The sequence below is a fragment of the Monodon monoceros genome, unplaced genomic scaffold (assembly GCF_005190385.1).
Source record: "Monodon monoceros isolate NGI ecotype Baffin Bay Population unplaced genomic scaffold, NGI_Narwhal_1 Super_Scaffold_9, whole genome shotgun sequence".
In the NCBI taxonomy this organism is placed as follows: domain Eukaryota; kingdom Metazoa; phylum Chordata; class Mammalia; order Artiodactyla; family Monodontidae; genus Monodon; species Monodon monoceros.
This window is the reverse complement of record NW_021703786.1, coordinates 5,721,082-5,735,496: the sequence shown is the minus strand read 5'-3', so window position 1 is coordinate 5,735,496 and position 14,415 is coordinate 5,721,082. Positions and strand designations below refer to the sequence as shown.

Genomic DNA, 14,415 nt, shown 5'->3' with positions numbered 1-14,415 from the left:
GGAATCCTCTTTGCGGTGATGGGACAAGGGTGGGGCGGGACCGTTTCAGGTAGAGCAGATGGTGTAAGAAAAGTGTCAAAGGGCTGACAAGTTCAGGCAGCCATGAACAAGTTGGTGTGGCTGGCTGTTGGGGTTAGGGTAGAACAGAAAATGGAAGATTATAGTGGAAGGGAAATTGGGGTTGTAGACTGTAAAGGACCTTGGGAGCCATGCTAAGGAAGTTAGCCATGGTTCTATGGCTAAAGGGGAGACCCTGAAAGTTTGGAGTGTGTGCTAGGGAAATGGCAATGCAAGTGGCAATGTTGAAGATGGGACAAGGCTGGAGGTGGAGAAATTGACTATTAGGGTATTCAAAGGCAAAGACAAGAGATGACAAGGGCCTGAGCGATATATAACTCATGGTGAGGATGAAGATGAGAGGATGGGCAGAGAGGTAGCTCAAGAGGTGCTGGCGGATACTCTGTTAGCGAGGAGAGGATGCTCACAAGAGGTAGACCAGAGTTTTTCGTGTTGTTTTGACCATATACTTGGGTGAACGGTGGGGCCATTACTCAGGAATGAGAAAACTGAAAACTGATTAGAAGGTTTAGGAATAATGTTAGGATTCAGCTTTGAACCTGTATTTGATGTGGTGAAGTCCGGAAGGCAGTTGGCTCTGCAGGTATGGAGCTTAGGAGAGAAGTCTGGCCCAGGGCAGAGATCTGGGTGTTGGCCTTCCAGGTGTGGTAGCTCCCACTGTGGGAAGCCCAGGGTTTCCCCTCAGACAGTTCTATGCAGGGAGAAGAGGAGAGTTGACCAGAACTCTGGGGCGCATCAATCTCCAAGGGTCCAGCCAGAAAGAGGAATCACACCGAACATGTCCCCAGGAGTCCCAGTGGGCGGGAGCCGCAGCACAGGGCCTACCTATGGTGCTTGCTTTCTAAGGGAAGAAGGAAGACGCAGCAGAGCCCAGGCCCTTGGGCAACCAGCCTTGGAATGTGGTCTTTGGGGAAGCTGTCCAACCTTGGGGTGAGAGGCACTTGGGTCCACGGCTTAGTTCCCAGCAGCCCCGCACTCACGTCAGCATTTCTCCATTTGTCTTGGTCTCTAACCTGAGGTTTGACCTTGACCAGGTCACTTCACCTCTCTGGGCCTCAGCTTCCTCATTTCCGTGGTGGTGGTCACAGGTAGACAGACGCTCTTTAAGCTGATAGTACATGCTGACCCTTCTGGGGGCCTCGGCCCTACCTGGGTATGATTTTCTCTGTCCCTGAAATGAGGTGAGAGTGGCATCAGTCAAAACTGTTTCTGGGAGCAAGTCACTTCTGGGTGACTCCTGCCAATAACCAGAAATGAGGAATTTCTAGAATTAAAGCAAAGTAGGGCTAATTTACCTGGGCTGAATTCCTCTCTCTGTTCATGTGAAACAAATTCCCTGGTTTCCCAACTTCCCTTCATCCTGATTTAACCTTTCCTCTCAGCTTTGCCTTTGGTCACTGGTTTTCCTCCTCATTTACTCTTTGGCTTATAATTTATAAACAATAACAGTAAAAGCAACTGGCCCTAAATATACAGCCTTTTCATCAGTGGACAAAAAGAAGAATCCATTGGATTCTTTCCCCCCCAGGTGTGGACCTTGCAGAAATGAAGACCTGGGCAAGTAGCTTGTCACTGGCTCTGGGTGGTAGGGCATTCAGCTTTTGTCCTTACTCGGAGGGGCACTGCACAGGCCCTGGAATTGGGGAGAGGGAAGGAAACCACCATTAGCTGGGCTCCTACACCCCACATGGAGCTACACGTATGGAACACACTAGAACACCCTAACAACCTGGTAAGGTACATGTCATTATACCCATTTTAGACATGTGGAAACTAAATCTCAGGGAGGTCAAGCTAATAGCCATAGACCAAGATTCAAACCCAGGCTGGTCTCACTCCCAAGTCCAAGATTCCCTCTCCACCCCCACATCAAACTCCTTTCTCTGGTAGAAAGGTTTTTGCTTCCAGGGCACGTTATTGTACAGCTAAAAATTCTGGCTGTGCCCCCCTGTGCCCTTTGAAAGTGATAATGGATGTGAAAGTGGTTTTAAACTGTAAAGCATTAGGTCTGAGTTAGTCATTGTCTAATTTCATTATTCCCTGGGCAGGGAAAGATCAAGTTTTAACTGTCCAGCAGATAAGGTAATCTCTCCCATTTTTAAGGATTTCAGATATGGGGAAAGGTGACTCTTCCACCCACGCCTGAAGAGTCTTAGAATTTTCTTTATGGAATCACTCAATGCTATCTAGCTCCTGTTGGGAAAGCCGTTTTAGCGGGGGTGGATTCCCTTTTACTGGGAGCATCCTTGATTTGCTAAGAGTTTATCTGGCCACTTAGCTATCCTTCCCCACATACTCCAGTGAGCAGGGACCTTGGGCATCAGTAGCCTGGGAGTCGCCATAATCCCCAGAACTGATAGCATCATCTGAACAGCCCTGGCTCTCTGCTCTGTATCACACACTGGGACACATTCTTAAATTTTCCTTGGATCACTATTTAACTGGAGCTGAACTTTGAACTCCTAGTATCCTCAGAGTCCCAGATAGAATCTGGCTAATATCAGGAAGGTTATCAATTAATGTTTCTCAATTTATTCAGTGTGGTCATTCATCCTTATATATATATAGATCCATATATATATATATATATATATATATATAGAGAGAGAGAGAGAGAGAGAGAGAGAGAGAGAGAGGAGAGAGAGAGTCTGTATGGGCCCCAAACTGCGCCAGTGCCCAGGAATACCATGGCGAGCAAAATGGCGGGAGGTGACAGTCTATTGGAAGAGACAGAGCATGCAAATAACTGCAGATTATAAATACTAATACAAGTTGTGACATATCCTATGAAGAAAAAGTCCTGAGAGCTGAGAGAGCATGGATAGAGGGACTTGACCTGCTTTCCGTAGGGATGGGATCTAAAGGACAGGGTGGCATTTAGGGGTCCTGGTGGCAGAGAAGGCATACCAGACTGAAGGTTTAGCATGTGCAAAGGTCCTGAAGCAGCAGCGAGCTCAGTGTGTGAGTGAACACACATGAGAGACTGGGTGGCTGGAACACAGAGGCAGGGGGAGAGGGCCCTCAGTCGGGTAAGGATTCTGGCCTTTATCCTCAGAGTGATGGGAAGCCATTGAGAAGTTTTAAGCAGGGGAGTGACAAGACCACATGTGTGTCTTAAGGTCACTTGGGCAACAGCGTGGAGAATGGATTGGAGCTGGGGCGAGCATAGAATCAGGGAGACTGGCTGGGATTATGAACTCAGAGAGCACTAAACCCCTCTGCTTCTCCCAGCAGCCCAGCAGAGAGCTGAGTGCTGTTTGGATCTTGGCTCCACCACCAGCTCGCTGTGCAATGTAGGGCAAATCACTTAAGCTTCCTGTTTTCCCCACATTTCCACATCTGTAAAATGGGGGAAGAACTATTTCCCTCGCTTGACTAATTTTTTTTCCCTTAATTGAATAAACTGAACACCAGTCGGGAATTCTTTACAACCTGGGCTGGGAAGAGGTTGCCAAGACCAGTCGCTTGTTTGGGCCTGTTTGACTTGGCAGCTGCAGACCACCTTATCTGCCTTACCCTTATTCCACAGACCTACTGCACAGTCTGCAGATGTGTGGTTGGTTTCCCAGTCCCAACTAGGGGGAAAGAGCAGCAGCTTGATGTCCCGTTACTGATGGCACCAGCTACTCCTGCCACCATCAGGAACGAGCGCCGTGAGCATCTGTCCTTTCCCCAACTTCTGTGTGCTTCAGCCTTCCTATCAGTAAAACAAGCCTATGCACATTGATCCTTCCAGGCAATATCTGTGAAGCGCTGCCACCGGTCAGGGACTAGGCTCTGGGGACATTCAGAGAGACCTATTTCCTGTCCTTGGGGGCGTTCACGTCTCATTGCACATAAAATTATGGACATGAAAGTGCTTTTAAAATTCTAACACTGTTTATACTTAGAACAACTCTAAAGGGAGGGTTGAACTGGAAATATGGAGATTTTGCTTCTGGCGCTAGTTCTATTCCAAAGCAACTGGACCTGAAACAAGTCCATTGACCTTGAGTTGACAAGCCTGAGTTTCTTCAGTCAAATGAAGGAGTGAAATTTAAGGCCATCCCACTTTATATGTTGTAATTCTATCTATCCTTGAAATCTGAATCCCCTTCCCAAATTCTGTAGCTGATTTCCTTTAGGACTTCCTTTTTTTTCTTATTTCAAAGATTCAAAACTTGCTTCTGACTTTCAGTCTCCTCCTTCTATTGAATCCAGGAGCCTCAAATGCATAACGCCTACGGTGGTTCTGGCAGGGAGTATAATGAGTGAAGCATGCCGTAGGGAAAGGTGAGGACTGTGGCAAAGGAGAGGGGGCTTGTGCAATTTAAAAGGGAGAGCTTCTTCTCAGCTCCAACAAATTATTCTTTTATACAAAGAGGCAGGCTGGATCAAAGTTCCATTTTCCTTTAGAACAGCTCAGTTTTGTCCTTTTCTCTCCCTTCCCCCCTGATCACACTGTCCTCCAAAGATAGACAGTAGCAGTCTCTTATGTGGTCTTCCAGCCTGCAGTTTTACCTTTCTAATCTTCTTTTACACAAACCTAAGCCAGAAGGATCTTCCCACTTCATCCCTTGCTCAGGAACCTGCAATGGCTCCCTGTGGACCCCAAGTCAGTTCACTGCACTTTACCTAGGATTTACTGAACACTTACCAGGACAGGCATTGTACTGGATGCTGTGGAGACTAGAAGCATGAGTTACAATAAACAATTCTGTCACTTAAAAATCTCATGGACTGGGACAGGATTTAACGTTTGTGTTACTGACCTTAGAATCTGATGAAAACGACAGACTTTCCTCCCAGAAAAAAAACATACGCATATAAGTAACTGCAAATTATAAATACGAACTACAGACTGTGACACATCCTATGAAGAAAAAGTCCTGAGAGCCAAGAGAACATGGATAGAGGGACCTGACCTGCTTTCCAACCTGGACACCCATCTTCTAAGCACCACAAGTTAAGAACCCCCTTCCTCAAGAAAGTGCAGCGCTGAGGGCTAAGTGTGATGGAGAGAAGGGGGATGATTCATTCCAGCCAAGGAAGCCCTAATGGAGGAGACATGATGCCCCTTTGAAATCACACAGTCCTGGATTTGAGCTTCCACTCACCAGATGTGTGTCCTTGGGCCAGTTATTTAACCTCTCTGAGCCTCGATTTCCTCATCTGTATAATGGCAACAACGCTCCTCATTTCTCAATGAAGATGAATTAATCAACGTGAAACACCGGCTGGTAGCATCACTCAAGGAGTGTCAGCACCTTCTTTGCCCCTTGGCCTCTCCCAGGTTTGCCTGTGCTCCTTTCTTCATATCACTGTCAAATGCAAATACGTTTGGCTCTATCAGGACACTTCTGTCTGCTGGGAAAAATCCTACTGCTCCCAAGCCGTGCTTGTTTATCCCCGCCCTCTTTCTTTTGCCCTGTCTCTACCATTCATTCACTTATTCATTCACTCACTCGTCTTGATTATAGACTGAAATATTCTCCAAGCTTCTCAGATTCCTCTCTCTTCTGGACAAGCCTAGAACCTCCCTGTGTGTGTGTAGGGGAGGGGTGGGGGTAGGAGGAAGCTCTTCCACCTTAGATTCCTCTTCTGTGCATGGCCCCTTGCAGGCCTGAAACATCAGGGGTCTTTCTGACATCTCTCTCAGTCCCCACATCCAATCAGTCACCAAGTTCTCTTCAAGCTTCTGGCAAATGAGCTTTGTGTTAATTGGCATTGATATTTCTCAGGTTCAACTCTTATTCTTTCTGGACCTCCCCAATTTCCTCCTTAATGAATTTCCCAGGAGCCGTTATCCCATTTCCAATCCATCCTGGACGCTGGCACCAAACTTAAATTGAAAATGACTGTACTGGGCTTCCCTGGTGGCGCAGTGGTTGGGAGTCCGCCTGCCGATGCAGGGGGCACGGGTTCGTGCCCCGGTCCGGGAGGATCCCACATGCCGTGGAGCGGCTGGGCCCGTGAGCCATGGCTGCTGAGCCTGCGCGTCCGGAGCCTGTGCTCCGCAACGGGAGAGGCCACAGCAGTGAGAGGCCTGCGTACCGCAAAAAAAAAAAAGAAAAAAAAAATGACCGTACTTTTTGATTTTTGTGTCTGGGGCATACAACACAGAGCCTAGCCTATAGAAGGTGATTGTGGTAGATTAAAGATGGCCCCTGATTCTTTGCTGTTGCTACCATTGAGGGGTGATGTCTAATTCCCTTCCCCTTGAGCCTGGGCTGGTCTTAGACACTTGCTTAACCAACAGACTACAGCAGCAACAAGGTCATGGGACTTCTGAGGCAATTTCATACGAAGTCTTGCAGCTTCCATCTCAATCTCTTGGAATGCCTTCTCTTAGAGTCATGGGCTGCCATGTAGGAAGTCCAACTATTCTGAAGCCACCAGGCTGTGAGAAGACCCAAGCCACATGGAGAAGCCACTTGTAGGAACCCTAGTCAACAGGTCAGCAGAGCTCCCAGCTGACAGCGAGGGGCTAGAAGCCATTTTGGGAGTGGATCTCCAGCACTCAGCTAACCCCATGAGTAGCAGAGATGAACTGCCCGTCTGCGCCTTTCCCAGATTCCTGACCCACAGAATCATGAGCAAAATAAAATGGTTATTTGAAGATTGTTAGTTTTGGTGTAGCTTGTTGCATACCAGTAATAACCAGAACAGTGCTCAAAACCTTTCTGTTGAATGAATAAATAATTCCTTTGCAGTAGTGCACTAATGGTGTCCCTGCCCTATTTGAGAGCTCTTCATGGCTCCCTATTGTCTGAGCAATAACGTTTTGTGCCCTTAGTTGGCGTTCAAGGTCCTCCAGAATTCGTCTTCAGCCTGCTTTTCAGACCTTATTGCCCACTCTCACTTGGTGTGGATCCATCCTATACTAAAGTTTGTTCGAGCTGTGTCCCAAACACGCAGATACTTTTCCAACATCATGTCTTTGCTTATATAGACTGCTTTCTCCTCCTAAATGCCCTTTCCTCCCATAAACCCACCTCAGTAGGTCCACAGTCAATTTGTCCTTAGAGATGTGAGTCAGATGCCTCCTCTGGCTTCCCAGGCCAGCAGGGAGCCCTCCTCTTTCTGGCCCAGGTTTGTCTGCTGGTTTGTTTAACTCCTCTTTCAGCACTCACCCTGTTCTTCATTCTTTACCTCCTCTATTGCATTGTAAGCTCCTTGTGTTTGGGGAGGGGGTGAGGGAGAGAGGTCCTGGCACATAACAGGGTGCACAAAAATGTTCAGTGTGGCTTCCCAGGCATGAATCCCTACAGAGCTTGAGTTGAGACTGGACAGCACGTAATGTGGCACGTGGTGTCTCCCAAGCCAGGTGTACGTGTGGTTGAAGGGAGGAAGGGTATTTAGAAGAAACATAGGCTTTAGCATAAGCTCAGATTTTGAGCCATAACCATGCCGCTTACTGTGTGGCTTTGGGTGAAATGCTTAAACTCTCTGAGCTCCAGTTTCCTTATTTGGGAACTAGAGACTTTGGATGAGAATGTGTATAAACGTTCTCAGCGCTCGGCACATTGCAAGCCATGAATAATTGCTTGCTGAATAGATGCAACAGAATGGTTGATCAGCTTCCTGATGACCAGTTACAATTATGTCAATTTGGGAGAGAACTTTCCTTCAACCCCCCCCAATAAATAAATATTGAAAAAACAAACAAACAAAGAAAAAGAGAACAGTGAAGAGGCACAATGGAGACCAGTGTAATTTTCAGCAAGTTCCCACTGGGGTCTCAGTCTTCTCATCCGTAAATTGAGCGCTGGTCATTGGAATCTAAGCTCCCCTCCAGCTCTGACATTCCAAGAGCATTAAAGAAAAAGGATGAATCACCCCTTCAAAATACCAGTATGGGCTGGGCCCTCCCCCGGTCGTCCCCATCCAGCACAGCCAAGAGCTCTTAATACACAGCCAGCTTCCTCTTGCAGCTGCCACCAAACTTCAACCCCCTTTCCCAGGAGTCTCAGAAGCAAGACTGATAATGGACCCCTGGCCTTCTCCATCTCCACAGGGAACTAGATCCCATTCCCAGACTCTGGGGGCCAGAGGGTCCTCCCCTAAGGGGGCTGGCTTTCTGTGGACATTTGGCCTCAGTATGCTTGTGCATCAAGTGTCAGGATGCTGGAAGGGCAGAAGGAAGGAAAAAAGGGAAGAGTTGAAAATAGGGGGTTGATGAGTGAATTCCTGCAGTCAGGGCAGGAGGGCTGGGGTGCTGGGAAACCTTGCCTTTCTCTTCCAGGATTTTGAAAAAGTTGATGTGTCTGTATCAGTAACGGTTATAAATCTCCATTCGGGGGACGCGTGGTCCCTCAGCAGCTGCGTAAGTTCATAGACTCAGGCTGTCAAAGCCTCAGAAGACACCAAGGTCAATTTTCCTCCTTACAGGAGATAGGCACTAGGTGACCGCAGAGGACAGTTTTCGTGCCTCTCTGCCCGGAGCTCTCTACTCCTTTCCGCGTTGATGCTATTATTAGTATTATCAACATTAATAATAAGGGAGACGCAACCGGCTGTGCATTAGTCACAATGTTCCAGGAGCCAGCACCTCCTTCGCTCTCTTGTGGGACTGGCTGGGTCCTGCTGGGTCTTCCCTCCGTGTCCGGAACGGCCCTTTGAGGCTGTCTGTCCGGTGGTCTGTCTATTGCCGGTCACGTCTGCAGCCCGGGTCCTCCTAGCTCCCGCGGGCTCCCGCTCTGAAAGCCGAGAAGCTCGCCGGCTGCGAGCGGGTTTTCCAAGTGGGCAGGGGTGGGGAGGAGGGGCGGGCGGGCGGGCGGGCCAGCGGGCGGAGGGAGGAGGGGGCGTCGCGGAGGGGAAGACCTCGCATTGTAATCCAGTGACACTGCCAACATGGGGGTGGGGGGCGCTGGCCTCGGCGCGCTCTCCGAGTTTTGGCTGCCCGCCCAGCTGGGAATAACTCTCTTCGCATAATTCGCGTGTTTACCAGGCATGAAAATTCTTGCTTTCGGCTCCCCCCACCCCCCGTAAGCCCCCTCCCCTTCCCCTCGCCCCACCACCTCCGCCCCTCGCAAGTGAAACTCTGTCTAAAAAAATATTGGCCCGCGGCACAGAAAGTTTTGCATAAATTCATAAGTGATGAATGGCTGATTTTAACGTTATTTGGGTATTTGTCAGAACTTAACAAATATACATGGGGACGGCGGTTCATAAACTTAAACATCTCAATATCCCCTTTCTTCTGGAAATAAATTACGTTTGTTTGCCCGGCTTGGAGTCTTAAGGTAGCCGACATTAGGAATATTTTAAAAGCCATCATCCATCGAGCATGTCTCCCAGGCGCCAGGAAGATTAAATGAAAGAATCATAAGATGGAGGTCTTTAACTTTTAATCCTTTTACAATGAAGCCTCAGATAGTCGCGGGGGCAGGGTGCCCTCTCTGGGGGGAATAATGCCGTTATTCCTCGGCTCTCAGTTAATGAATACCCTAACGTCTGTCCCACGGCTGACGGAGGCAGCGCCGGGGAGGGGGCTCCGGCTCCCGAGCCAGGCTATTGAAATGAGGAGCCACCGAGGCTGCGTCGGGAGGGAAGAAAGCGCCCGGCTGGAGGGACAGGGCGGGCGGGGCCGGGGGCACTGAGACTGCGCCGGGGACCCAGCGCAGGTTTGAAATAATTAGCATAGATTCCCCGGGACTCCGGACTGGGGGTGGGAGGGGTGGGAGGGGGGGAGGGACGCCGGGAGGGAGGCGCGGGGAGGTGGCAGGGGGGTGGGGAGGGAGCAAAGGAGAGCGACTTTGGAGTCCAAGATAAATAAAAGGAGCGCTGAGCAGTGTCAGGAAGCCGGCCCACGTGGAGCTGCGCGGACGGGCGCCACCGCGGACTGAGGCGGAGGGACGCACGCGAGTCAAGAGCTGGCCCCGAGAAGTTGGCTTTTTAAGGGGTGGGGTGGTGGTGAGGTCTTGCACATCCCTTTAAGGGGTAACACGTCTGTTGCCCCTATGTAACCCAAAGCTCAAAGATGCAGATTCTAATTTCTCCTCCCTCCCCCACCCCCAAGTGGAGTAAGTGTGTAGAGAGGGGGGGGCACACCCGGTTCCCAACTGCAGATCCCAGTGGTGGCATTTTTCACCCAAATTCGGACTCCTCTGAAATCCTGACCCTCTGAGCCCTCCTTAGGTCCCAGGGGAGGAGGGAGGTGAGTGTCAAATCTCCCAGCTATCACCAGCAATTCTGGCTGAGGGCCTGGGATTTCGGGGGCTCAGACCTGCAGGATCCCTGAGGTTGCGTTGATTCCAATGGATCGCCTCAGCTAGCACCACCACAGCTTCCGGGAGTGCAAAGGGTTAACGCGGGCTGGATATTGAGGTGGGGGGGGTGCGAGGCGGGAGGGGTGTCGGGATCTGGGTGGGCGCGCTCTGATCTCCCCCCCCCATTCCTCGGGGGTCAAGTTTCAGCGGCACTCCGCCCCCAGGGTAGGTGTGAAAGACACGTGTCCCCATTGTGAAGGGCCTGTCAGGCAGGACAAAGCAGCCGCCCACCCTCCCCCCCGCCCCTCGGCCCAGCCTGGGGTCAGCTCCAGGGGGCCGGCTGGGTGTCGAGGTCACGATGGGCCCGAGCTTTGGTGACATAGGGAGAAAAAGCTGGGAGACTGGGCGGAGGCCACGTGATGCTCAAGTGAGGAGTTTGAGAATAGCTCCCCCCCACCCCCTGCCCCAAGAAAAACTGAGCGGTCACTTCCATCACACCAGAAGACGGGATGAGCCCCTTCTTCCAACAGTCATAGTAAGCACAGCGGCACCCCCAACCCGCCCCTCCCACCCCTCACCCCCCCATCAATCACCAACACAGAGAATCGCAGTGTCGAGCGCAGTCGATTTTAGTGGTTTTCTTTAATCCTGCTCTGCACTTCTTTCTCATTTACTACACGGGATATTATAAAGAATAAATAGCAGATACTCTTAATTTACAATGATTAGTCATTCCATTTGTTCTCTATATTTACAATAACTGTAAAATAACATTGAACTCTATAGCTTCTTCGAGGTCCAAGGAAAACCAAAACACTTTCCGAAGAATGGAAAATAGCTTTTTAAAAGTCCTTCTACAAAAGTTCTCCCCTCTCTTTGTACTTTAAGAAAAAATAACATTTCCCCCCTGCTTCGCCACGCGAAGGGCACTGGAATATAAATAGCAGGTTAACATTATTAGCAACAACCAGAATAAGTCTCTCTTTCCTCTGTTCTTTTTTTTTCCTTTTGCTTAAAAAATTTTTAAAAATACAGTAGAAGCCGGTAACTTTTAACGTATAATACTGACCTTTTAATAAGTAAATTAAAACTGGGACCGTATATACATACACATATACATTCCTACACAGTTAAACAGTGCATTACATGAACCAGAAAGCTAGGTCTCTGTAGCCGGAAAAAAAAAAAAAAGTTCATTGAATCCCCTCGCGAGAGGGTGGTGGAACTGGTTGGAGACGGTGCGGGGGGCGTCGGTGGGGATCGATCAAGTGTCCGGGTGCGGGCAGGGGGCCCTGAGTTCTAGCATGAGCACTTGCACTCGGAAATGATGGGGTACTGGATGGGAATCCAGCCGCAGCGCTGGGCCCCGCGCCGCTGACAGCGCCACCGCAGCACCGTGAGGTGCACGGACTTGGACGGCTTGCACACCATGCCCTCTGGCACGGAGCACGAGCGCTTGCTGAAGCAGCTGCCCACCTTCACGTAGCGCGGCCAAAAGCGGCTGCCCAGGTCGTTCCAGGCGTACAGCACCGGGCAAAAGGTCTGCGACCACAGCCACATCTGTAACTTCCTCCGCAGCTTCTTGCTCAGGCGCTGCTTCTTGCCCGGGGCCAAGCCCTCGGAGAACTCCAGCCCTTTGATCTCGCTCGGCATGGCCCCCGACGGCCGCTGCCGCAACAGCTGGTCCAGCTCCGCCAGGTCCTCGGCGCCCCCGGCCGCCACCCCGCCCCCGCCGGGCCGGTCCTCGGGGGGAGAGGTGGCCATGAAGCCCGGGTCGTAGTGGCCCCCGAGCAGCGAGCGCAGCAGCGTCTCGTTCAGATCCTTCTCTTTGGGGTCAAAGATAGGGTCCGGGTGTTCGATGAGGTCCACCAGGGGCAGGTTGTCGCTGGGAGCCGGGCGGATGTGGAGATAGTGCTGGCCGCCGGCCGGTGCCGCCCGCAGCCCCAGGACCACCACCAGGGCGTAGAGGGTGACCCCCAGGCTGGGGCAGCGCTCCATGCCTCCGGCGCGCGCCCGGGGCTGCTGCTTCGTCCCGCGTCCCCGGAGGAGAGCACGCCGAACCCGCGGCGCCGCCGCGCTCCCCCGTCTCTCCGGAGGCGGCTCACCCGAGGCTGGGCAGGCGCAGGGCCGGCAGCATGAGTCGCCGGCAGAGCCCTTCGCACGGCGCCGGCTCCCACCGGGGCGGAAAAAACGCACACAAGTTGGCCGCAACTCCTCTCCCAGGTCTACTCGGGAAGGCGGCCGCGGCGGGGCATCCGAAATTACTCCAGGGCAACCGCGGGCGCTGGGGGCGCCGGCTGCTCGCTGCCTTCCCGGGCTGGCGGCGGCGCAGGGCGCGTGGACTGGTCGCTCTCCCCGCCTCCTCCTCTAGCTGCTCGTCGTCCGGCCGCTCTGTGCAGCGCCGCGGGCCGAGCCGGTCCTAGGGGCACTTCCCTCCGCCTGCTCGGGGCTCCGCGGCCGTCTCTGCCCGGCGGACTCCAGCGGCGGCGGCGGCGGCGGCGTCCGCGCACGTTGGCACCGGTTTGTCTGTCTCGCAGGGTCCAAGCCTTTAAATTTCCTGCACTTTCAGCTCCATCACCATGGAAACCACTGACTCTCTCGGCGTTGCCCCCTCCCCCTTCTTCCCCCCAAACAACAACCCCACCCCCCACTTCTCCACCCCCGAGGAGCCGGAGCCGCACAGGCTCCGGGGGAAGCCGCTTGCACTCGCCGCGGAGGCGGCGGCGGCGGCTTCGGCAGCGCCCGGGCTGTGCCCCGCCGGACCCAGATGCCCCGGGAAGCCGACAGTCCGGCTGCCCGCCGGAGCTCACAGGCGGCGGCGGCGGCGGCGGCGGCGGCAGCGGCGGTGGCGGCGGTGGCGCTTGGCAGGTCTCCGCGCAATTTTCTCTCTCCCCCACCACCCACCCCCCTTCTCCTCCTCCTGCAAAATGCACCGCCCCCCTCCTTTCTCCTGGGGCTCTAGGCGCCCCGCCAGGGCCAGTCCTGGGGAAAGCTCGCGGCGGCGCTGGAGCCGGGCTGGAGGGTGCAGGGCCAGTTTTGGGGGGTGCTCGAGGTGGGGCTGGGAGGATTCTCACTAGCTGGGTACTCTGCACCGGTAAGGGAGCTGCGGGGAGGTGCTGGAGGCTCGTTTCTTGGTGCAGTTCGGTGCAAGGAATTTCTCCATGTGCATGAAGCTTTTTCCCCGGGCGCGTCTCGCCTTCCTCTCTCCCAGGCTCGGTCTAAGTCCCCTGCCCCTCCCCCCAGCGCGCGCGCACACACAGACACACACAGACAGACACACACACACACACACACTGCGCCGGAGGAGTCCGGGAGCCGCAGCGTTGCGCAGCGTGATGTAATTCCTAGGAAGCTGTTACCCGGGCCCACAAGGGGGGTCCGCTCCTCACCCTCCTCCTCCTCCTCCTAGGCCGGGTCTTGCACCCTGAGTGGCCGAGCTGCAGGGGCGCGTCCGGCTTGCCTGCGGCTCCCCTAGCCGGCCTGGCTCCGCGCAGCTGCCGCTCGGCTCCCTGGGGGCGGCGCGCCCTCTGCTGGCCTGCAGCAAGCCCTGCACCCTGCGCTGGCGGGGTGGCCCTGCGAGGTGGGTTTGTCTGCTGTCCAGTCTGTCCAGCTCAGTTTCTGCTCTTGTGTCCGTGTCACTGTGTATGTGTGTGTTCGTTCTTGTGTGCGTGTGGGTGCGTGCGCGCTGACGGGTCTGTTCTGGCTCTTCAAAGATGAACTGGCAGTAGGGGACCTGAGACCTGGCTGGGGTCCGTCAAGATAAAACTACGTTAACCTCGGACAAGTCACTTTTGTAGCACCACACACCTTACTTTCTGCATTAGTGACATAGCTACATTACTCCTCCAGTTCTACCTTTCTGTGATTCTAAATAAACCTTCATGATGCTTTCTCTTCCAGAAGCAGTTTGTTCTTGATGGTAGATGGATATTGAAATGACACTTAAGGTTAATTTTCCTTTGGATGAAGAGCTGAATCCAAGCTTCAAAACTCAAACTCAGTTTCCTCTGTGGTGGATGTGATTGGAGTCTGGAAAATGCTGGAGAAGAGAGACTTGGTGTGGATGACTCAAGCATTCACAGCGTTCCACAGAGTGGAGTTAGGAGGTCTCGTTGTGACAGCCTAAATCACTCTAGTTTCTTTCCCC

The 14,415-nt window shown here is 52.7% G+C and overlaps 1 protein-coding gene across 1 annotated transcript; it reads right to left on the bottom strand.

The window, feature by feature from the left end:
* Nucleotides 1-10,879: 10,879 nt before the first annotated feature.
* NOG (noggin) lies at nt 10,880-12,786 on the bottom strand. The gene has a single exon (XM_029212779.1). It carries the CDS (start codon nt 12,264-12,266, stop codon nt 11,568-11,570), a length of 699 nt encoding a protein of 232 aa, XP_029068612.1. The 5' UTR covers nt 12,267-12,786; the 3' UTR covers nt 10,880-11,567.
* Nucleotides 12,787-14,415: the final 1,629 nt, after the last annotated feature.

Coding starts and splice junctions, on each gene's coding strand:
- NOG (XM_029212779.1), bottom strand. CDS start 12,266: ATGGAGCGCTGCCCCAGCCTGGGGGTCACCCTCTACGCCCTGGTGGTG.